The 25048-nt window shown below is 44.6% G+C and overlaps 2 protein-coding genes across 10 annotated transcripts in view; one reads left to right on the plus strand and one right to left on the minus strand.

Moving 5' to 3' along the window:
• METTL25 (methyltransferase like 25) overlaps positions 1-23638 on the minus strand; it is a 467640-nt gene extending 444002 nt beyond the window's left edge. For 5 of the 8 annotated variants that reach the window (XM_063927686.1, XM_063927682.1, XM_063927688.1 and 2 more), the window contains exons 1-2: positions 23201-23255; positions 21842-22056 (exon numbers count right to left, since the gene is read on the minus strand). In XM_063927686.1, the coding sequence (XP_063783756.1) occupies positions 21842-22056; positions 23201-23211 (226 nt within the window). In that variant the 5' untranslated portion in view covers positions 23212-23255. Of the gene's footprint in view, positions 1-21841; positions 22057-22326; positions 22667-22691; positions 22774-23200; positions 23256-23560 lie in introns of those variants that run through there. The other 3 variants (XM_063927684.1, XM_063927685.1, XM_063927683.1) reach the window with 3 other exon arrangements.
• The window catches only part of CCDC59 (coiled-coil domain containing 59), an 80298-nt gene continuing 78567 nt past the window's right edge, over positions 23318-25048 (plus strand). Inside the window, exon 1 of one of the 2 annotated variants that reach the window (XM_063927691.1) lies at positions 23318-23399. In XM_063927691.1, coding sequence (XP_063783761.1) covers positions 23339-23399 — 61 coding nt within the window. In that variant the 5' untranslated portion in view covers positions 23318-23338. Of the gene's footprint in view, positions 23400-23469; positions 23873-25048 lie in introns of those variants that run through there. The other variant, XM_063927690.1, reaches the window with a different exon arrangement.

Below are 25048 nucleotides of genomic sequence, written 5' to 3' on the forward strand. Positions count from 1 at the left end.
TCGACACAGGGACTGACACAGGAATCGACACAGGAAGCTCAGGAACTAGCAGGAACCAAGCTCAGAACTCAAGCAGACTGGAAACCCAGAAATATCACCAGCGTCTGTGAATAGCACTGAGCCAGCATATAACAGAGAGGCCTAATTAATAATCTCATGCAGCTGCCCTGTTGCACGACTCCAAACTGACAAGATGCAACTAGCAGCCAGGTGAGGCTGAACACATGGGAACAAGCTGCAATTACACAGACTCACCAGCGGCAGCAACCAAGAGTACGCTTTAACAGAGCAACGGGAAATCCTGGCCTGCGAAACAACTAATAAACATAAAATACCTAACTGACATGCAAAACAGGAATGAGCCACAGCCGTGGCTCATAACAACTATACTTCACTCAATTACAGATCCTGAGACTAGATTTACTATCACTAAACTAACGCTTCACTCTCAGATATACACTCTCTGTAATGTCTATGGCCCCACTATTTATTGTAAAAGCTTCTTTCTCACCCTTATAGCTAAACTAATCCCCTATATAGATGAGCCCCATATCATTTGAGGAGACTTTAACCTTGTTTCTGATGCCTCCCTGGATAAGTCCAACGCCCATACATTACGCAGGCTCCCTCAAACTTTGCCTAAAATTGGTATCCCTCATTTAACTTCCCAGCTAGCCTTAGTGGATATTTGGAGGTCTTCTAATCCCACCGCACGGGAATATACCTGTCTCTCTGCTGCCTATGGAACGTTCTCTAGGATAGACTATCTCCTGACATCTATGACCTTGTTCACAAGAGTATCCTCCGTAACAATTGAACCAATCACTATTTCCGACCATGCCCTGCTGTGGTTCGAGATTGACGTCTCGGATGAACGGCCTTCCCATGCTTCCTGGCGCTTCCCCTCCCACCTCCTCACCTTGCCTGAATTTAAATTATTGCGATCAGACAGCTGGAAAAATTTTGTCACCGACAATGCTTCCAGTTTGGTAAATGACCCTCCTTTGTTTTGGCAAACCGCCAAGTTGGTCCTTCGGGGCTCTATCATCTCCTATATGTCTCGTTTGAACAAGGAATACGCAACAACCTATCTCTCCTTGCAGAATGCCCTTACCTCAACTTTTTCCTCCTACCAAAGTAACCCAACCCCATTAACCAAATCAGCCTATCTTACAGTCAATACTCATTACACCGAGTTTCTTAATAAGAGGTAACAACTGTTGCTCTTACAGCAGTCCCAGGGAAATCTGTTTTCTGGATCTCAAAATAACAATCCAGGAAGGCCAGTTGATGAAGTCTTTGTTTAGAAAATCAACTGACCGCAATACCATACTGAGGTATGACAGCTGTCATCCAGCATCCACAGTGAGAAGTGTGCCCTATTCTCAATTTTTGAGAGTATGTAAGAGCAACAGTTGCACACAACAGAGAGATATACAATTAGATGGAGCCGAGATTGAGTGCTAGAGGTTACCCACGACAGTTACTGACCCAAGCAAGAGGGAAAGCTGAAAGAACAAACAGAGACGAGAGTCTCAAACCCAAGAAGGTGAAAGAACTGGGTGGAGTAATTCCCTGGGTCTGTGAATTTGATGTTCATAGCAACCAGGCATGTAAGGAGGTCAAACGTTTATGGCCCATGGTGGCAACTGATCCAGAATTACCGGTGTTTCGTCACCAACGGATCATGCCCAGCTTTGTAAGAGGTCGGAGCATTAAAGACATGTTAGTCAAAACTGATATGGCTAAGTTTAAAGTGGTACCTGAGCATTTTTTGAAACGTAAAAACGGTTGTTTCAAGTGTACAGGATGCACGACGTGCTCGCACATGTCAGTGGGAGATCACATCATGCATCCGTGTTCAGGAAAAAAGTTCCCAATAAGATGGCCCCTGACCTGCACCACCAAGTTCGTCATCTATGCGATCATCTGCCCATGTGGCAGGTATTACATCGGCAAAACCGAGTGTTCTTTCAAAATCAGGATGGCACAGCACAGGTTGGCAATAAGAAATGCCCTTGCCTCAGGAAAGGGGGACCAACCTGTGGCTAAACATTTTGTGGAATACAGACACACGATGGCCACTTTTAAACATAGAATCATTGATCATGTGCCAGAATCTATGCGGGGAGGCAATAGGGGTAGGAAACTTTTGCAGCTAGAATCCATGTGGATTCACAGGTTGAATACCCTCAGACCGGCAGGTCTAAATGACAATTTAGGTCTCATTAATTTTATTTAGTTCCTGATCACAAATAATTCTAGTATGAGTGGTCCTCAGTATGTACATAGGGACTCATTATTTGAGATAATATAGACTTGAACAATAAAGCTGAGGGAAGGGATTCATGTTGTTATTTTAATAAGTTAGAAACATATGTTAGAAATTAGTAGTCTGTAGTTGGAATTGATAATAATAATTATAATAATAATTTTATTTATATAGCGCTCTTTCTCCAATAGGACCCAAGGCGCTTAACAGATACATAGCATAATATAGTACAGAAAATAATGAAGTACATTTTCATAAAATACAGAAGCATGAAGATACTAAAAGGGACATTATGGAAATGCTTGAGTAAACAGAAAAGTCTTGAGTCTACTTTTGAAGGATTCTATAGTTGGGGCCTCTCGCACTGTGCGGGGAAGTGAGTTCCATAGAGTCGGAGCCGCATGACTAAAAGCTCGACCCCCAGATGAATTACGGTAGATTCTAGGTACTGCTAAAAGTCCTTCATCTACAGATCGCAGTAATCGAGTGGGGCAGTATGGGGTCAGAAGCTGTTTCAGGTACCTTGGGCCTTGGTCATGTAATGCTTTGAAACTCAGTAAGCCAATCTTGAAGATGATTCGCCATCGTACAGGCAGCCAGTGAAGGGAGTAGAGGATGGGTGTTATGTGGCTAGAACGGGGCTGGTTGGTTAATAGCCTGGCAGCTGTGTTTTGCACCAGCTGTAAGCGCTGCAATTCTTTTGCTGGTAGACCAAGGTAGAGGGCATTACAGTAGTCTAAACGAGATGATACAAATGCATGTATGACTTTTGGCATATCATCTGAGGGAATTAAGTGCTTGATTCTGGCTATGTTCCTCAGGTGAAAGAATGAGGATTTGATTGTGGCTGATATCTGATGTTTAAGTGTCAAGCCACCATCCAGGACAACGCCAAGATTCCGCACACGATCACTGGTCTGTAATTCTGAATCCCCGAGTGTAAGTCCAGTTGGTTGGCTATGCTGCAGTCTTGTCCTTTGATGTTGCGGTCGTATCATAAGGACCTCTGTTTTGTCCGGGTTCAGTCGCAGCCAACTGGCGCTCATCCACTCCTGTAGTTCAGCTAGACAGCCATTTAGGGTTGCTATTGGGTTATCAATGCCCGGAGCAAAGGACAAGTACAGTTGTGTATCATCTGCATAGCAGTGGTAGACCAGGCCATGGCGCCTGATTATTTCACCCAATGGGAGCATGTATACTGCAAAAAGCATGGGGGATAGTATAGAACCTTGTGGGACACCACATGGCAATGGCACTGGTGGTGATGAGTATAATCCAGATGATACTCTCTGTGACCTGCCTGTGAGAAATGATTTGAACCAGCTCAGGACTGTGCCATCCAGACCACAGAAATGTATCAGTCGCTCAAACAGAAGCCCATGGTCCACGGTATCAAATGCTGCCGAGAGATCCAGAAGGATTAATATTGAACAGTCACCTCTGTCTTTTGCCATCAGAAGATCATTTAACACACACACCAGGGCTGTTTCAGTGCTATGTCTTCTCCTGAATCCTGATTGAAATGGATCATAAATATCATGGGTTGTCAGGCGGGTTTCCAGTTGATTTGCAACGACTTTCTCAATAACCTTTCCTAGGAAAGGAAGGTTTGATACCGGTCTGTAGTTGGTCATGCAGTCGGGATCTAAATTAGGTTTTTTAAGAAGCGGTCTAACAATTGCTTCCTTTAGGGGTCCAGGAAAAATGCCTGTCTGCAAAGAGCATTGAACAATTTTTGTAAAGACAGGACCAATTATATCCATACAACCTATTAAAAGCTTGGTTGAGGCTGGGTCCAGATCACAGGTGGTGGGACGTAAAATCCGAGCAATTTCAGCAGTGTCCTTTACATCCACTGGATCAAAGCTGGTCCATGAAGGCAGGTAGCTTATATTGGCAGGTTTTGTAGTTTGGCACTCCTTTGATGTCACTGTGGAGATTCCAGCCCGGATGGTGGATATTTTATCTGCAAAGAAGTTTGCAAACTCGTTGCATCTTGCCTGGGAGAGGGTCTCATCAGTCTGCAGGCATGCTGGCTTGCAAAGCATCTCCACTGTGCGGAAAAGTTGAGCTGGCCTATTGTTTGCTGCTGTGATCTCATTTGACAGGAACTGTGCTTTCTTACGAGTGATTATCGATTGATATTCTACGTTATGCTTTATTAGTTTTATTTTGTCATCCACTAGGTTAGTCTTCCTAGTCTTCCTATTGATGCACCTTGTGAACAGACAGGGGTTTGGTAGTATATTTTTATGTTTTTTTTATATATAGAGTAAGATATATTATTGGTTTACACTGAATAATGCACTTATGTGTTTTTTTTGAGAAGCACTTAATATTTTAATACCCACAAATGTTTTAACAATATATGATGAATTATGCATTGATTTGCTCTAAGCCGTGTCGTATTATGCCGTATTCACGGCATTTGTTTACAATGGTATCCATGGATCTATGTTTAGACTCTAGACTGGGTTGCTATGGACGCGCCTCCCGGCGCCGACGCGTCACTTCCGGTGAGACGATGGTGACGTCAGTCTGAGGTCCGGGACGGCGCGGCAAGCGACACCAGCCAGAAGGGGATGAACTGTAGGAGGGGGTAAGTTGTATTTAAACTCACTGTTGTTTGTATTGCACTTATCCTGACGAAGGGGAAAACCCCGAAACGTTGATTTTGCACTATTACATTTTGTTGTTATATCACAAGACTCCGAGTGCCGCCTCATCATTATCTTCTGGTGTTATGCAAAGGGTTATACCACTGGAGGAAGGCACCTGAGCAAGTCAGCCCCATAGCAGGGGCGGAGCAGAGTGCCGGAGCAAAGCGTGTATGTGTGTGTATGTGTGTATATATTATATATATATATATATATATATATATATATATATATATATATATATATATACACATACATACATACATACATATAAATACACATACATACATATACATACACATACACACACACATACAAACACTATACTTTTACTGCACTGGGGTCTATTTAATCCGACAGAGATGATCCGACAATGCAGTTGCAGGCAAATCAGACTGGTTTTGCCCGTTTTCGACAATGTCAATCAGACTTTTTTTTAAAGACGGATTGACATGGTCGAAAACGGGACTAAAACCTTTCAGATTTGGCCGCAAATCCGACAAAACACGTAGATCTGCGGTTAATCCGCCAATCCACGTATTTTCCAACAAGTCGGAATAATGGCAGCCCCACTGAATAGGTTGAATCATGATTTGACCTAAACAACTCGGAAATTGACATCTTTATGCCTAGACGGCAGTTTCCACTATAATTGAATAGACCCCACTGTCTCTATCTCGGGTGTGGATTACTATATCTACACTAAAAAGGTCTACAGTCAATAGGTCGACCACTAATGGTCAACATGCATTAGATCAACTGGGTCAAAAGGTCGACATGGAATAGGTTAACAGTAGAAAAGATCGACATGGAACTGGTCGACACAAAAGAGGTTTTGTCACTTATTTAGCCACAAACAAGCCTCATTAGTGTACCGCTTCGGGCAAGTTGCCTCGATCGGCATAGGTTACTATTACCAATTGTAATCCACAAGGATGGTAAAGTATGAAAAAGTTGAAAAAAAAAAAAAAAAAACTTCTGTCGACCATGTGAGTGTTGACCACTGTCATGTCGACCTAATGCATTATATTAACAAATTCTGAAACATTTATAGGGGGAATTCAATTGTTTGAAAAGTCGGTTGGGTGTCTGTTTTTTCTTGTCTATTAGATAGGAAAAAAAACAGACATCCAACTGACTTTTCAAACAATTGAATGAATATGAATATTAATATAATTGGAGCCCGGTACAACCTCTGTAAATTATATACTGTAGCCAGCTACTGTACTGTATATAGAGTCTTGAGTGCACTTGACTTTAAAGTTTTCTCCTGAGAATAGTCTGAGGTGAATAGAACAAATAAAAGTTAAAATAAGAAGTGCAGCTGGTACTGTTTGGATTTAAGACTCTATCCAATGTTTATCAAGCCTTGGAGAGTGATAAATTGCAAGGTGTAATTTTTTTTAAACACAGCCTGTAACTTGGCAGTTAGGAGCTGATTGGCTGGTTCTTTATCACCGTGTAATTTATCACTCTCCAAGGCCTGATAACTCTTGGGCCTCTGTTCCTTCTAATAAAAGCTGTCGGTGACATTCATGTCGCTTTCCTAGGTAATACAGATGTACCATGCTCATCTTTGCTGCAACACAGTAAGAGGAGCATGGCTACATCTGTATCTCTTTATAACAGACCTGTTTAGTCCTGCCACTGCATGTACCGATAATCTGTAACTTGCGGCTATTTATTAATTGTGAAGATGCAGTTGCTATAGCACTTAAGGAGCTCAATGTCTCAAAACTAGTCCTGCCTGCAGCTGCCATATATCATTTAATGTGAGCAGCTACAAGTATCGTTGTCTCTGTAAAAATCACTCTCTTCTCTCTAAATGGGTTTGTGGTGCGTGGCTAAAGCAGAGCTACCAGCCTGTTACATGATGGTTGGGGTGGCCTCAATTGATGGCTTGTATGCTGACTGAATGTCCCTTTTAATACAGATGTGGCTTTCTCACTGTGCTGTTAGTCAGAAGCTTCCCTCCGCCCACCGGCTATCTGTCTAGAGATATGTGCTGGTATTTAGCAATCTATTATTGATCACACAATTATTTATAAAAAATAATAGGATTTTAATACCTACCGGTAAATCCTTTTCTCTTAGTCCGTAGAGGATGCTGGGGATGCTTCAAGAACCATGGGGTATAGACGGGATCCGTAGGAGACATGGGCACACTAAAGACTTTGAATGGGTGTGAACTGGCTCCTCCCTCTATGCCCCTCCTCCAGACTCCAGTTATAGGAACTGTGCCCAGGGAGACGGACATTTAGAAGAAAAGGATTTATTTAATTATTGTAAACTAAGGTGAGAAACATACCAGCTCACACCACTAACACGCCGTACCAAATGGCATTCAACAACAACAACGCATGCAACGGCATGACCAACAACAGTCACAGATTGACTGAACTCAACGCAACATGAGCGAACTACAACCAAACTGCAGGTACAGCCCGCATCCTCTACGGACTAATAGAAAAGGATTTACCGGTAGGTATTAAAATCCTATTTTCTCATACGTCCTAGAGGATTCTGGGGATGCTTCAAGAACCATGGGGTTTATACCATAGCTCTAGAACGGGCGGGAGAGTGCGGATGACTCTGCAGTACCGATTGACCAAACAAGAGGTCCTCCTCCGCCAGGGTATCAAACTTGTAAAACTTCACAAAGGTGTTTGAACCCGACCAAGTAGCAGCTCGGCAAAGTTGTAACGCCGAGACTCCCTGGGCAGCCGCCCAGGATGAGCCCACCTTTCTGGTAATGGGCTTTTACCGATAAACCTGCCGTAGAATGAGCCTGCTGAATCATATTACAAATCCAGCGTGCAATAGTCTGCTTAAAAGCAGGAGCCCCAAACTTGTTGGGAGCCCATAGGGCAAACAGAGCCTCTGTTTCCTCATCTGCGCCGTCCTGGCGACATAGATTTTCAAAGCTCTGACCACATCGAGAGACTTTGACTCCGCCAAGGCGTCAGTAGCCACTGGCACCACAATTGGCTGGTTAACATGAAATGACAAAACCACTTTCGGCAGAAATTGCTGACGAGTTCTCAACTCCGCTCTATCAGCATGGAAAATCAAATAGGGGCTTTTGTGAGACAAAGCCGCCAACTCAGACACTCGCCTTGCAGACGCCAAAGCCAACAACATGTCCACTTTACAAGTAAGGAATTTTAACTCAACCTTGCGCAAAGGTTCAAACCAATGTGATTGCAAGAATTACAACACCACATCAAGGTCCCATGGTGCCACTGGGGGCACAAAGGGAGGTTGGACGTGCAGCACGCCTTTTACGAAGGTCTGAACTTCTGGAAGGAAGGCCAATTCTTTTTGAAAAAAGATCGACAAGGCTGAAATCTGTACTTTAATAGAGCCTAACTTTCGGCCCACATCCACACCTGCTTGTAGGAAACGGAGTAAACGCCCCAGGTGAAATTCTTCCGTAGGAGCCTTCGATTCACACCAAGACACATATTTTCTCCAAATACGGTGGTAATGCTTTGCCGTCACTTCTTTTCTAGCCAGAAGAAGTGTAGGAATGACTTCACTGGGAATACCCTTTCGGGCTAGGATTTTGCGTTCAACCGCCACACCGTCAAACGCAGCCGCGGTAAGTCCTGACACACGCACGGCCCCTGTTGTAACAGGTCCTCCCGAAGAGGAAGAGGCCAGGGATCTTCTATGAGCAACTCCTGAATATCTGGATACCAGGCCCTTTTTGGCCAATCCGGAACAATGAGGATCGCCTGAACCCTTGTTCTTCTTATAATTTTTATCACCTTCGGAATGAGTGGAAGTGGAGGGAACACATAGACTGGCTGAAACACCCACGGTGCCACCAGGGCGTCCACCGCTATCGCTTGAGGGTCCCTTGACCTGGAACAATATCTCTGAAGTTTCTTGTTGAGGCGGGACGCCATCATGTCCACTTGAGGAATTCCCCAACGACTTGTCACTTCTGCAAAGACCTCTTGATGAAGACCCCACTCTCCTGGATGGAGATCGTGTCTGCTGAGGAAGTCTGCTTCCCAGTTGTCCACTCCTGGAATGAAGACCGCTGACAGAGCGCTGGCATGTCTTTCTGCCCAGCGAAGAATCTTCGTGGCCTCGGACATAGCCGCTCTGCTTTTTGTTTCGCCTTGGCGGTTTATGTACGCCACTGCTGTCACGTTGTCTGACTGAATCAAGACCGGCAGACCTCGAAGAAGATGTTCTGCTTGCAGTATGCCGTTGTAGATGGCTCTTAATTCCAGAATGTTTATGTGTAGACCACTTTCCCTGAAAGTTTCTCCCCTGTGTGACTGCTCCCCAGCCTCGGAGGCTTGCATCTGTGGTCACCAGGATCCAATCCTGAAACCCTCCAGAAGGTGAGAACTGTGCAGCCACCACAGAAGGGAAATTCTGGTCCTGGGAGATAGAATTATTTTCCAGTGCATGTCCAGGTGAGACCTGGACCACTGGTTCAGCAGGTTCCACTGAAAACCCTGGCATGGAACCTGCCATACGGATTGGCCTTGTAGGCCGCCACCATCTTCCCCAGCAACAGAGTGCAGTGAAGAACTGACACCTTTGCCGGTTTCAGAATCTGTTTTACCATGTTCTGTATTTCCAGAACTTTTTCCACTGGAAGAAAAACTCTTTGCAATTCTGTATCCAGAATCATACCCAGGAACAGCCGTGTCATTGGATCCAACTGTGATTTTTGGCAAATTTAGGAGCCAACCGTGTTGTTGCAGAATCGTCAGTGAAAGGGCAACATTCTTCAGCAATTGTTCCTAGGACCTCGCCTTTATGAGAAGATCGTCCAAGTACGGGATAATTGTGATTCCCTGCTTGCGCAGGAGAACAATCATTTCCGCCATTACTTTGGTGAAAATCCTCAGAGCCGTGGACAGACCAAACGGCAACGTCTGACATTGGTAATGACAATCCTGCACAGCGAATCTCAGGTAAGCCTGATGTGGAGGATATATGGGGACATGTAAGTAGGCATCTTTTATGTCGACCGACACCATAAAATCCCCTTCCTCCAGACTGGAGATCACTGCTCGTAGAGATTCCATCTTGAACTTGAATCTTTTGAGGAAGAAATTGAGGGATTTTGGGTTTAGAATCGGTCTGACTGAGCTATCCGGCTTCAGGACCACGAACAGCCTCGAATAAAAACCTTCCCCTTGTTGAGACGGGGGTACCCTGACAATCACTTGATTTTGACACAACTTTAGTATCGCAGTGCTTACTATCTCCCTTTCTGGAAGAGAAGCTGGCAAAACCGATTTGAAAAATCGGTGAGGGGGCACGTCTTGAAACTCTAACTTGTACCCTTGGGTTACTATGTCTACTATCCAAGGATACAGACCTGACTGAAGAGTTTGAGACGTGCCCCCACCGGTGCGGACTCCTGCAGAGGAGCCCCAGCGTCATGCGGTGGATTTGGTAGAAGCCGGAGAGGACTTCTGCTCTTGGGAACTTGCCACAGCCTGTGACCTCTTTCCCCTTCCTCTCGCAGCAAGGAAGGAGGACCCTCGTCCTTTTTTTAATTTATTGGTCCGAAAGGACTGCATCTGATAGTGGGGCGTTTTCTTCTGTTGTGCTGGAACATAAGGTAAAAATTCCGACTTACCCGCGGTAGCCGTAGACACCAGGTCCATGAGGCCGTCGCCAAACAAGACCCTACCGTTAAACGGTAGCGACTCCATCGCCTTCTTAGAGTCAGCATTCCATTGATTAATCCACAACGCTCTCCTAGCCGAGACCGCCATGGCATTGGCCCTTGATCCCAAAAGGCCAATATCCCTTACAGCTTCTTTTAAATATGCTGCAGCGTCCCTGATGTGACCCAGAGTAAAAAGCACACTCTCTCTGTCTAGGGAATCTACCTCAGATGATAAGTTATCTGCCCACCGTTCAATAGCGCTACTCACCCATGCCGCAGCAATGGCAGGCCTGAGTAGCGACCCCGTAGTGACATAAATAGATTTCAGTGTATTTTCCTGCTTACGATCCGCAGGATCCTTTAGGGCTGCCGTGTCAGGGGACGGGAGCGCCACTTTATTAGATAGACGCGACAAAGCTTTGTCTACCGTGGGGATTAACTCCCACCTTTCCCTGCCCCAGAAGGGAACGGATATGCCACTGGAATTCTTTTGGGAACATGTATCCTTTTGTCAGGATTTTCCCAAGCTTTTTCCAAAAGTGCGTTCAGCTCATGAGAGGGAGGAAATGTTACCTCAGGCTTCTTTCCTTTATACATACAAACCCTAGTATCAGGAACAGCAGGGTCCTCAATGATATGTAAAATATATTTTATTGCCACAATCATGTACTGAATACTCTTAGCCAGTTTTGGATGTAATCTGGCATCACTATAGTCGACACTGGAATTAGAGTCCGTGTCGGTATCCGTATCTGCTATCTGGGTAAATGCACGTTTCTGTGACCCCGAAGGGGGTCTGGGCTTTTGACAATGCATCCTCCATGGATTTCCTCCATGTCTGGTTCTTAGACTCAGATTTATCAAATCTCTTAGCTAACTTAGTCAAATTTGCGTTTAAAACACTTAACATATTCACCCAATCATCTGTCGGCGGTGCAGACACTGCCACTCTCACAGAATTGTCTGTCCCCACTCCAGCCTCCTCCTGGGAAGAGCATTCAGCCTCAGACATGTCGACACACACACGTACCGACAGCCACAACCACACCGGGGCTATAGGAGACAGACCCACACTAAAGCCTGCCAGAGAGACACAGAGAGAGGTCTGCCAGCTCACACCCAGCGCCTATCCCGGTACTGAGGCCAGTAATAATATTGCCCAGACCTGCTAGCGCTTTTTACATATAAAATAAATCACCAAATTGCCAGTGCGCCCCCCCCCCCGTTTTGCACCTGTTACTTGCACAGTGTGGAGGTCAGAGCCAGCGTCTCTGCAGCCTTCTGTGAAGAGAAAAATGGCGCTGGTCAGAGCTGTGTGGGCTAAGCCCCGCCCACTACATGGCGTGCTTCGGTCCCGCTCAAAATCTTTATACTGGCGGGAGTCCCTTAACTAGTGCCCGGGCACTGTTAACTCGTATGCCAGTGCTGTCTGAGGTCCCCCCATGCTGCCCAGGGCGCCCCCCCTGCGCCCTGCACCCTCAGTGCCGTGATCTGTGTGGGAGCATGGCGCGCAGCGCGGTACCTCATACGCGTCTTCTGCCGTCACTGAAGTCTTCAGTTCTTCTCATACTCACCCGGCTTCAATCTTCTGGCTCTGTGAGGGGGTGACAGCGCGGCTCCGGGAACAAGCAGCTAGGCGTACCAAGTGATCGAACCCTCTGGAGCTAATGGTGTCCAGTAGCCTAAGAAGCAGAGCCCTTGAACTCTTAAGAAGTAGGTCTGCTTCTCTCCCCTCAGTCCCACGATGCAGGGAGCCTGTTGCCAGCAGGTCTCCATGAAAATAACAAACCTAATAAAAGTCTTTTCCTGAGAAAACAGAAAAAATGTGTACAGATGGCGCTTCAATTCAAAGGTGCTGCAATCCCCCAGCCGGGAAGGTCATCAATTTCCCAAAAAGTTCAGTCTTAGTTCTATAGTTTTGCTGAGGTGCGCTCCCTGGGTTACTACGGGTAATGTCTCTTTGTTCAGAAAGGGGAAATTCTCATCTACAGATGGCTTATCAGCAGTACTTCCTTGTTCCAATATTACACGAAGTCCTCAAAAAAAGAATTTGTATATAGTGAAGTACCGTAGCGATCAAAAGGGTTTACAGAAATTTCAATCACACATATAAAATATAATATAGAGCAGAAAAACTTCAATCCACCTAAATGTGGCGGACCTACGTACCAGAATTAGTGGGGTGTCAGTAGTGCCCACCCGATCACGCTTGTAATATCACTTCCTTTGTTCTTGCAAACTCCAATAGCAATTCTTTACTAACAATCCTTCACCTCTCCGTCCAGATATATTATGTCCGGAAATAGGAGGAAATAGCAATATATAGTGAAGTACTGCTTGTTGTAAAGTGCAAAATTGATTTATTTGTAAAGTGCAGAAATAAAATAAAACACTGGGCGTCTTAATCACAAGGTGCAAATTCACAAAGATAAAAAACTGTAATCCACCACAGATTGGTGGACCCACGTACCAGAGGTTGTGGGGTGTCACAGTGGCCCACCCAAAAGCGCTAACAGTATTGCTCCCCGGGGTATGTAGCAGCAATCAGCGTGTTCCCTCTGGCTTCTGTAGGTACCTCCAATCAGTCACCAACGCGTTTCTGCCCTCTGGGGGCCTTTGTCAAGGTGTGGTACTTCACTATATACAAATTCTTTTTTTGAGGACATCGTGTAATATTGGAACAAGGAAGTACTGCTGATAAGCCATCTGTAGATGAGAATTTCCCCTTTCTGAACAAAGAGACATTACCCGTAGTAACCCAGGGAGCGCACCTCAGCAAAACTATAAAACTAAGACTGAACTTTTCCTGAGAAAGTCTGGAGAGCTCCTCAGTGTGCATCCAGTCTCACTGGGCACAGAATCTAACTGGAGTCTTGAGGAGGGGCATAGAGGGAGGAGCCAGTTCACACCCATTTAAAGTCTTGTAGTGTGCCCATGTCTCCTGCGGATCCCGTCTATACCTCATAGTTCTTGAAGCAACCCCAGCATCCTCTAGGACGTATGAGAAAATAACACAATAATAACATGATACAAAGTCTATTAAAAACAATTAATAATCACTGGCTGGTAATAAAAATTCCCAAAGATCTTCTAAGGGTTCTTTTTGGTGAGCAATTGTTAAAAAAAGCAGCTTCAATTGTTAGTAGCTGAATATTAGAAGCTTTCAAGCATAGTTAATGAAAGCCACGGCACAGCACTGGTGTCAAGGTATAAGAAGTAATATGGATATTTTACCTATCAGCAGTCCAAGTGATGCTTCAACCTCCCAGCCACTGGTGCTATAATCCCATTAAGCAGCCTTAGCCAGAGAAATATTTGCTGTATGTTATCTGTTTTTTCAGTATAATGGTATCACAGGTCTTATTCGTGTTGCCTGCAATACAAACACTGCTGTCTCCAATGCGCTATCCGTGCTAGACAGCAGTCTGTCCCGGAGACTGCAACATTGCAATAGGACACATATGTATGTCTAAAGGTGCATACACACAGATTTTGACTGAGCGTTTTATCTTGAACTGAAAGTAGGAGATTTTGACTAACTTTTACAGCGATTTTGACTAACTTTACGAGCGATTTTAACTAACCCATTTAAGCAAGGGGATGCTTTTTCTTTTCCAGCGACATAGCCAAAATTGACTTGCCTGCACAGTCTATTTTTAGCAGCGATAGCGACCTGGCGGGGACGCGCATCGCTATCGCTGGCTGTGTACACACAGAGCGATATGCACTAACTTTCTGAGCGACTTTGACTATATAGTCAAAATCTCTCAGCTATATCGCTCCGTGTGTATGGACCTTAATGCTGGGTACACACTAGAAAATTGTCCGATCGGCTGGCGGTTCGGCAATCACTGGATCCTTCAATATAGTGTGTACACAGCATAAGACTGAGATGATCATCTTCCCACCCGCCTCCTGCATAACCTCATCTCCCACAATTTCATTATCTATTGACTGCACAACCATTCCCTCTAGCTCCAAAGAGTTATTCTCAACTCTTCCCCTCTCCTTCAAGCCACACATTCAGTACCTCACACAGTCCTGCCGTTTCCATCTCAAAAATATTCTCCAATTTGAGGGTGTCATATGACCAGAATACTCTACTGCCAAGTAATTTCATCTAAAGCAAGTACTAACACAAAATACAAACTCTTCACATAAAAGACAATTTTCCTAATAGTTTGCATTTATTAAACCCGTGGAGACAAGTAAGGTTGCATAATCCCAAGTGAGAAATTGTCAATATGATTATCAGTCAGTAAACCAAAATGGTGGCATATATATATATTTGATTAAGTAAAAAAAAACACATAACTTTCTCAAAATAAAACTGCTATGTTTTAAGAGATTTTTGTGAATTGTTTGCCTAGCTTACTATTCATGCTGCCTAAACAGTTTGCAGATGTAGTATACCCAATGCATCCAAAACAGGTAGGTCAGCAGTAGAAGGGTACTCTACCTATATATAGGAACACATTTCCCACAACAGCAGGGCCGAAACTAGAATTTTCATTACCCAGGAAGCAATTTTGAGCCCCCACCTCCCACCCCGTTACACCAAAAATTATCATATTATCAAATACAAGTATTTACAAAAAAGGGGATACCATTGGACAATATTGCGCCCTATGTGCTCCAAAGCATCCATCACATGGCCCTCCGGCAGTGTGTTCTCCACATGCCCCGTGTCGTCGTCCCCCACACACATTGCACCACATCACTACACTAAGTGCCCTTTTACGCTGTATTACATAACTAAACAACATACCCATATATGCTGCACTACATCACTACACTATGTACATGCCCCTATATGTTGCACTACATTACTACACTATATCCCCCTATACGATGTACTACATCACTGCAGTACCTGCCCCTATACACTGCACTACACTATATTCCCTATATGCTGCACTACATTACTACATTACATGCTCCTATACACTGCACCATCTACAGTATATCACTACACGTCGCCCCCCATTACCAACAATAAGAATAGAACATCTCAGTGCCTACCATGAGGAAGATCTCAGCTCCTCTGTCCTGTGGAGCTCCAGACAGATGTGAATGGGGGCAGCATGCTGCGATCCTCCATTCCCGCTTACAGCCACAGCCCCCCGTAGGTTTCTATGGGGAATGCGATGCTGCTCGATTTACCAATATCTGTAATGCGAAACATTCCCGATACTGGTCCCGCGGCTACCACCATCTGAACATGACAATAGCCCATTGTAGTCTATGAGCTACACATTGCATACTTAGCCAAGCAACCTCAGAACTGCCTGCTGTGCAGTGTGGTCTGGCTGATCGTGCATGTGCACACCCCTTCCCCCAGCTCACAAACCACATCACAGGGACAGGCACTTTGAGGTCCATAGGCTCCACAGGATTATCATGGGGTTTAGGTTATTTGGAATGAACCAGGCACTAAACAGTTAATGCTTTTTAGTCCCAGAATGCACTGGATCCTACTCACCTATAATCCATCCCCAGCCCTAAGCCATTCAGTTTAGTAAACAAGCCCAAGGCAGGAGCAGGATAGATGAGAAGAAAGAATTGAACAGTCAAGAAACACATTCATATTAGAAGAGAACTAGTGACTATATAATAATAGTAATACCCACAAGTCAAGGTGGTAGCTCTGTGGAGCCTATGGACCTCGAAAAACTAGAGTTAACTATGGTAAGTCTACCATAACGCTTTGTTTCTTTTTCAGGGTCCATAGGCTCCACAGGTTTACCATGGGGATGTCATAAAGCGGTATCGCCTAACGGAGGGGATGCTCCTGAGCAGAACGGACTTGTCGCCCAAATACAGCATCCTGAGAGGCAAAGGTATCAAATGAATAGAAATGGAACAAAATATGAACGGACGACCCTGTGGCTGCTCTGCACAACTGTTCGGCAGATGCTCCACGACTAGACGCCCATGAAAACCCCACAGACAGAGTGAAATGAGCCTTGAGAACCATAGGAACAGGTAGATCCGCTTCCATGTATGCTTGAGCAATGGTCATTTGAAGTCATCGAGCCAAGGTCTGCTTGTTAGCAGACCATCCTCTTTTGCGGTAATCGTACTAAACAAAAAGAGCATCAGATAACTCTGAAGTGCTTGCACCACATCCAACAATACATCACTTATGGAAGAGTTTGGAGATTGAAAGGCTGGAACCACAATCTCTTCATCGATATGAAATTTGGAGACCACCTTAGGAAGGTATCCAGACCTAGTCCTGAGCACAGCTTAGTCTGGATGAAAAATCAGATACTTGGCGAGCAGAGGCTATGGCCAGGAGGAGCCTTTTCCGTCAGCCACTTCAAATCCACAGAGTTTAATCATTCAAATGGAGCGGCTTGCAAATGCCTGCAGAACCAAAGATAAGTCCCATGGAGCCACTGGAGGGACCAATGGAGGCTGAATACAAAGGATCCCTTGAAAGAAAGTTCTGATATCTGGATGAGAAGCAATCTTTTCCTGGAACCTCACAGACAGGGCAGATACCTGTACCTTGAGGGAGCATAGTCGCAGACCTAAAATCCAATCCTGCTTGAAGGAAAGCAAGTACTCTTGCCACTCTGAAAGCAGGATTGTAGTTCCTCAGCGAACACCACTGGAAATAAGTGTGCCAAATCCTGTAATACATTCTTGCTGAGGCAGGCTCGTGTGCTTTAAGCATTATCCGGACAACCAAGCTCAAAAAGCCCCTAAGGTGTGTACACACGGCGAGATTTATCCTTGCGATTTTGACTATATAGTCAAAATCACAAGGAAAGTTAGTGCAAATCGCAAGGTGTTAGCCACCTTGTGATACCGATGCGATCCCAATAGGGTCGGTATCGCAAGGTTAGATAGACTGTGCAGGCAAGTCAATTTTGACTATCTAGTACAAAGTATAGTCAAAATTGGCACTTAGTCAAAATCGCACATAGCCAATATCGCAAGCACATAGTCAAAATCGAAGACAGCCAAAATCTCACCGTGTGTATGCACCTTTACATTTTAAAAGGGATGTCTCAAGAGTCACGCCGTCAAAGACAGTTGAGCCAGGTCCCGGTGTAGACATGGACCCTGTGCCAAAAGATTCTGCCTTAAAGGCAGTCTGAAATAAGTATCGATTGACAGACCCTGCAGGTCTGCAAACCAATGACGCCTCTGCCAGTCTAGAGCTATGAGAAGCATTGTGCCTTCCTCCTGCTTGAACTTGAGAAGAACTCTCGGAAGAAGTGAAACTGGAGGGAAGATGTATACAAGACTGAAATCCCACCGTACTGCTAGATCGTCTACAAAGGCGGCTGAGGGATCCCTAGTCCTGTACCCGTTTACTGGTAGTTTGAGGCGTGATTACATGAGATTCCCTTCTGGACGACCACACCTGTCCACTAGATCCTAAAAGACCTCTGGATGTAGAGCCCACTCTCCTGAGTGTACGTCCTGTCGGCTTAGGTAGTCCGCTTACCAATTGAGAAATCGTGGGTTGAACACTGCCGATATTGCTGAAAGTTGACGCTCTGTCTGCGTGAGAATGTGCGTCACCTCTCTCATGGCGGCTAAACTTTGCATGCCTCACAGACGGTTGAGGTAAGCTACTGTAGTCGCGTTGACAGATTGGACCTGCACTGGCCGACCCTCGAGAAGGTCCTGTGCCTGACTGAGTGCCCTAAACATTGCCCTGAGTTCCAGTATGATGGTGGGCAGGCAACTCTCGAGGACTTTCCAACATCTCTGCAAGGATTGTTGACTGGTCACTGCTCCCCACACCCGGAGACTGGCATCTGTGCCGCGTAGTACCCAATCTAAGTTCCAAGTGGGACATCTGAAGCCACCAGAGCGACAGCCGAACCTCTCGTGACAACACCATTGTCTGGGCTCTGAGAAGATGGTGCTGTCTGTTCCATTGTGACAAAATCAGTTGTTGCAGAGGTCTGGAGTGAAATTAGGTGTATTCCGTGTAAAAGGCGAAACCCATGGACCCCAGGACCTGCATGGCTGAGTGTATGGACACTCGCTGGCGTTGAAGAAAACTGCTCAGACAAGACTGGAGCACCATTATCTTGTTTGCCGGCAGAAAAATCCTCCGAACCTGACAATCTAGGATGGCTCCCAGATGTAATATTCTTTGAGATGCAGCAAGGGAAGATTTTCTCCAGTTGATAAGCCATCCGTGAGTCTGTAGACAGGCAAAAGTCAAATACACTGCTCAAAAAAATAAAGGGAACACTAAAATAACACATCCTAGATCTGAATGAATGAAATATTCTTATTAAATACTTTGTTCTTTACATAGTTGAATGTGCGGACAACAAAATCACACAAAAATTATCAATGGGAATCAAATTTATTAACCCATGGAGGTCTGGATTTGGAGTCACCCACAAATTTAAAGTGGAAAAACACACTACAGGCTGATCCAACTTTGATGTAATGTCCTTAAAACAAGTCAAAATGATTTAATTTTCTCAAGTTCTTTAGTGGATTGTTCTATTACTAGTAATAAAAGATCAAAACTACACTTATTGAGAATAGCGACCCAGCGTTTGCAAAAGGCTGGGTCGTATCGTCCGATAGTTGGACAATTTCTAACTCGGAAGCCCCGGAAACCACTCTATTGCAAAAATTGGCTAATGTTAGTGTACCTGAGGGGTGTTGGCTTGTCAGTATTGACGTGGTGAATTTGTACAACTCCATCCCGCATCATTTTGGTTTAGCATTATTGAAGACATTTTTGATCAAATGTGATTGTTTCTCTATGGATTTAATTAACTTGTTTTTGACACTGTTTGAACTTATTCTCACCAAGAATTTCTTTCTATATAATGATCAATTTTTCTTACAGGTCATGGGCTGCGCGATGGGTTCTTGCGCAGCCCCGGTATATGCTAACATTGTTATGTTCGCCATTGAACATGATCTATTTTTTAGTGATGCTGCTATTACTGAGAATCTTATTCTGTATACACGTTACATTGACGACCTGTTATGGACTTGATAAATCTTATCGAGTTACATAATGGCGGTACATGCCCCATTAAATTCACGTACACATATAATCAGGAACAGATTGCTTTTCTAGATGTCTTAATCTCTCTTAAAGATAACCATATTAATACCATGGTTTATACTAAACTAACTGACCGAAATACTTTTTTGCAAGCCCAGAGTTGCCATCCAAAAACCCTCACTAGAGGTGTTCCCTATTCACAAATGATACGCATACATCGTATCAATAACCAGATTGAGACATCTATGGCACAGATTGATGTGGTGATAGAAAAGTTTATTCATAGGGGTTACTCTCGTAGGGAATTATTAGCCACTAAGGAGAGAGTTCTGAAGATTGACAGAAATACATTATTGCATTCTCATCGTTCCCATAGCAATTTAAATAGACCTAAACTACCTTGGGTAAATAAATTCAACTTGGCTTCTCCTACTATCAATCACATTTCAAAAAAATTATGGCCGATCATTGAGTCTGACAAATCACTCCCTTTACAACAGCATAGTCTTATGCCCTGCTATTCCAGAGGCCGCAATTTGCGCGATTTTTTGGTTAAAACTGATGTAGCACCCCTCATGAAAACAGCTTCTGTTCCTAAAAAAACTGGTTGTATTCGTTGTACATGCATTACGTGTCAGTTTTTAATTGCAGGCAATATATTCTGCCATCCTCACACGGGCAATAAAATTAAGATACACCACTTGCTTACATGTAATTCCACTTATGTGGTGTATCAGCTGTTATGCCCTTGTGGACTAAGTTATGTGGGGAAAACTGAGCGCAAATTCAAAGAGCGCATGACTGCGCATCGCTCGGCCATACGTCATGCCCTAGAAACCGGTAAAAGTGACCAGCCTGTGGCACGGCACTTTTCTGAATTTAAACATCCTTTGAATAGTCTCAGATATCGTATGATCGATCACATCCCACTCTTTAAGAGAGGTGGTGATCGGGGGCGCAAACTTCTGCAGTGTGAGACACGCTGGATTATACGTCTAGATGTCATCACACCTAAAGGTCTTAATGAGTCTATCAATTATGCCTGTTTCTTATAATATTGCATTTTTCTTATAATGTTGCACTTTGCATAATCATATACTCTATTCATTGAGTATGTTTTATATTGTTTGCATTTTATGGAAATATGTTACTATATGCAGAAGCAATAGCTTCTTTACTGCTCCGTATTATTCATTTTCATTGTCTGTTTCTCCGTTTCCATGGCAGCTTGATCATCTGGTGGGTGTGTGCACTTTGAATCTCTCTGATGATGTCATCAGATGCAGCCGCCGGTCGGGTGCGTGGTCCCGTTCCCGGAAGCCGATGTTCCTTCACGTGGGTGGCACAGTGATATAAGGTATGTTTGCTGTTTTATTCTTAATAAACCTGACGACAGTGCGGATGCACTGAAACGTTGCTACACACTTCTGACTCCTTGCTGATTTCATTGGGCTGAGTGCCGCACGTCTTTCCATTATATATATATATATATATATATATATATATATATATATATATATATATATATATATATATATGCCATGGTGGTCTAGCGGAAGATACAAGCGACACAGTTTCCTCAATCAGCGCCTCCAGAGCGTCTCCAACTCTGGAATCCTTGAACCACCACTTACCTTCCCCCGTTGTCCGACTGCGGTCCTAGGCCCGGAAAAGCAATAGCTAGCATATGCTTTACCAGAGCCCGCGGAAACAGCGGTTATTGTCACCAGTTGCAGTGCCAGCTGGAGTGATGGAGCTGCAGCACCGTTGTCCATGGGCCACCCGGCGCGGTCAGCTCTGATACATAAAAAAAGCTGGAGGCTGCAACAACAGTCTCCTGTAAAAAATGTGCATCCGGCTGCTGGTGGCACCAAAACAAAACTGAATGCCTGTGGAGGGGTTATAGGTGAGGAGGACTCAGTGCATTCTGGGACTGAAAAGCTTTGGCATTGGTTTGTTCCAAACCACCTAAACCTCATGGTAATCCTGTGGAGAATATGGACCCTAAAGAAGAAACACCTGTTTTTTGCGGCCATTGCACTATCGGGTTAGTAATTGAATACCCCCTAAGTGAGATAGGAATACTTATTTTATTATCTGGCAGCAATGGGATTTTGTACAGCAGTTAATTCATCTGAAGGAAGTGCCTGGGAAAAGCACTATTTTTTTCTTAACAAAGAAAGGCTTCTTTCAGGCTTCTCAGACAAATAATAGCAAGATAACTTCCAAAACTCAACAGTGCCTGACATCAGTTCACTCACCCTTGCATCCATGATAAGGATTTTGCTGCTGACTAAAAATTGACAGCACAGATTCAGGAGATACGGCCACTTGATTCTTCCACACATCTTGTGTATAAAAATCCACAGTATGAGCCCCAGAGATCCCTGCAGTTGTTTGTAAAAATTGCAGTAAGCTTCTCATAGACGCATTTACTTTATCTGTGCTTGGAACAGGCAACTGAGCAAACATCTCCCTATTAAAAAAAAATTATAATCAGTAAAGTGAATAAAATATATTAGTTTAAAACAAACGTATAACGCTTAATCTCAGTTTACAGGTCGCTATATGGTTATATATCTCAAATATATTGTGTGTATACTAAAAAGAATGTGCATGTTGCTATATCCTTTATGTACAGTAATTAGCATCCATTTGCAAATGTATTTAACCCTAAAAGGATTTACATAGAAATCTCCATTTATTATGACTCATGGCACTTCATGGACTATTGATACATACTTACGCTTTATAACTGCACTCCTAAACAAAAATATTTGGAGTTTTCTTTGTATTGTACTAATTTGTTTTGGTTATCTGATGCTGCCTTGTCACTGGAACAGACCCGCACTCAGCATAAGGAGGCAGGAGCTCACTGCACACGTTTGTGCAGCTTCTCCGGTTCGTAGATGCAGCTGAATGACGTCACCGGATCACATGATACCCGGGATCACGTGACATAAAGTGAAAATCTACCATCAAAAAAGAGGGTAGATGCTAGAATCAAGTGGGCTAAGGGACATTTTCCGTCTAGGGGAGGAGTCACAACACAAAGGGGAGGAGCTAGGCCAGCGGGATAGTTCCTCTACTATCCACGCCACCAACTATTACCTTTAGTAATCAGGTGGCGAGCGAAGCGGAGCGAGCCACCGAGCCCGAAGCGTGGCGAGCGTACCTTTCGGGTACCCTGTTCGCCCGTAGCTCCTCCCCCTGGTGACGTGTCTCCTCCCCTAGACACGTCAGAAGGTCCCTTCTCCCACTCCGAAATAGAATCAACCATCAAAAGAGGGGACACTAGCAGAGGGAAGGGAGCAGACAATCAGGAAAATATGCGTTGAAAAAGTGCAATAAAAATCAACAGTAATATGAGCTTTTGTTAATTTTCTTTGTTGTAATTTACATTACGCTTGACTATAATTGTATCTATTAGCCTGCTGGTTATTATTATACTTTTTTCACTTATGTCCTAATATGCTATCTCCTTTTCACACTGCGATATTTTATGACGTTTTCACTCCTTTTTAAAACTGGGTTGAATTAACTTGTTTAAAGTCCTTTTTATATCAAATATTTAAACACATCCTTGAAAAAAATAAGTAGCAAAAGCAGATTATCCATACCTCCCTAACATGCCCCCCTCTAGGAGGGACACAGTGCACTGCTCCTGGGCTTCCCTCTTAATCTATGAATGCTGTCACCTGTGCTGAAACACCTTTCTCATTAATGAACTAGTTCAACCCAGGTGATGGCAATCACACATGAAGAGGGAAGCCCAGGAGCAGAGCATTGTATCCCTCCTGGAGAGGGTCATGGGAGCCGGTATGAGTGCTCTTGTGTCACCCTATACAGTTACACTGTAATAACTATCACTCTCCATAGCGTGTAGCAGCGCCACATGACGGATGACGTCATTAGCCCAGGACACGTCGTGTCTGCACACTCACACGGTTGTGTTTGAAGAGAAACTAGACGCTACCTACACTCAATCGGGTGTAGTAAGATGGCCGACTCCAGCGTTTCGGCTGCTCGACACAGGAGGGGAGCCGGGACAAGAGGGAGAGCGGCCTTTAGTAACAGGGGAGGACATGGGAGAGGTGGCGGTGGCCATAGGACCCACGATAGAGGCGGCAGAGGGCATTCGGTGATGGGCAGAGGAGGGATGAGAGGCGGCCGGGGCTCCGGGGCACACGCTGGCAGGAGGCCGGGCTCTGAAAGTCAGCACTTTGGAAACACGAAGCAGAGATGGAGGCCGGGTCCGCAGCAGAAGGCGTTCGCCGGGAGTGCGGGGGAAGGTGAGGGCGTCCGGTCCGCCTGAGCGCCCCGTGTACTACCCACGTGTGTCCCTGCAGGCTCAGTAACATCATGTACACGTCTGTGGCCAGCAGCAGCACATGCCCTACACTTACTGTGTCATCACATACTCTGTACAACATGTTATGTGCCCATGAGGGAATTGGTGCGTGTACCATAGTATGTGCATACACTGTAGCTATACGTAACGTATGTGTTCTTGGGACCACAAAACCAATGCACCCAAATTAGCTCAGACACTCCTACACAGTACACATACACGGATTTCCATTTTATTTTGGTTCTAACTGAATATGTAACAGTATACATTTTAAAACCATTTCAACCCTTACATGAAATGGTCTGAGTGTTTACATGATATGCTACATTCAGGGCATACCTTTACCACGCAACAGGTTTAAGAGCTATTAAGCTTCATACACACAGAGAGGTATAACAACCGATATGGACTATATAGTCCATATTGGTAGAAAACATAGTGCATATTGCGCTGTGTGTATACACCTTGCGATGCTGATGTACACTCCCGCTGGGTCTGCATCGCTAAGAAAAAAGACCGTGCAGGCAGGCCAATATTGACTATATCCGAGGTTCGTGCCTCCAGCTACAATAGTCATAGTCCATATCGGCCGTTAGCCTGCATCGCATTGTGCGTATGCGACTTTAGTTTTGTTATTTATTATTCAAAATAAAGATGTTGACACATAGGGCCTAATTCAGAGTTGTACGCTAATGTAATTGCAATTTCCTACGCTACAATTGCCATTTTACAACCATTACCTGCTAACTTAGGTGACCAATCCCTGGCCATTTTTTTTTCAATCCTGGGAATCTGGATTGAAAAATTATCTATCCTGGGATTGGCTTCTTTTAAGTGTGTCGCCCTGCCCAGACCAGATTACTCACCCTAATCTGTACGGGATAGTGGCCACTTGCTGTCAGGTCCGGCTAGTGGACGGGCGGCTGGTTGTGCAGCGTGACCTCTGCCTTCACGTCACGCTGCGCAGTGCGCACAGCCGGGGCGAGGGGGAGCCAGGCAGTGTCTGAGAGCTGCCCGCATAGAAAAAACTAAAGTGCCGGCCAATCCCGAAATCCCCGGGATTGGAAGCTCCAATCCCGGGATTAAATCCCGGCCAATTTTAGGCCGGGATCCCCCC

Source organism: Pseudophryne corroboree, chromosome 6 (assembly GCF_028390025.1).
Source record: "Pseudophryne corroboree isolate aPseCor3 chromosome 6, aPseCor3.hap2, whole genome shotgun sequence".
Taxonomy (NCBI): domain Eukaryota; kingdom Metazoa; phylum Chordata; class Amphibia; order Anura; family Myobatrachidae; genus Pseudophryne; species Pseudophryne corroboree.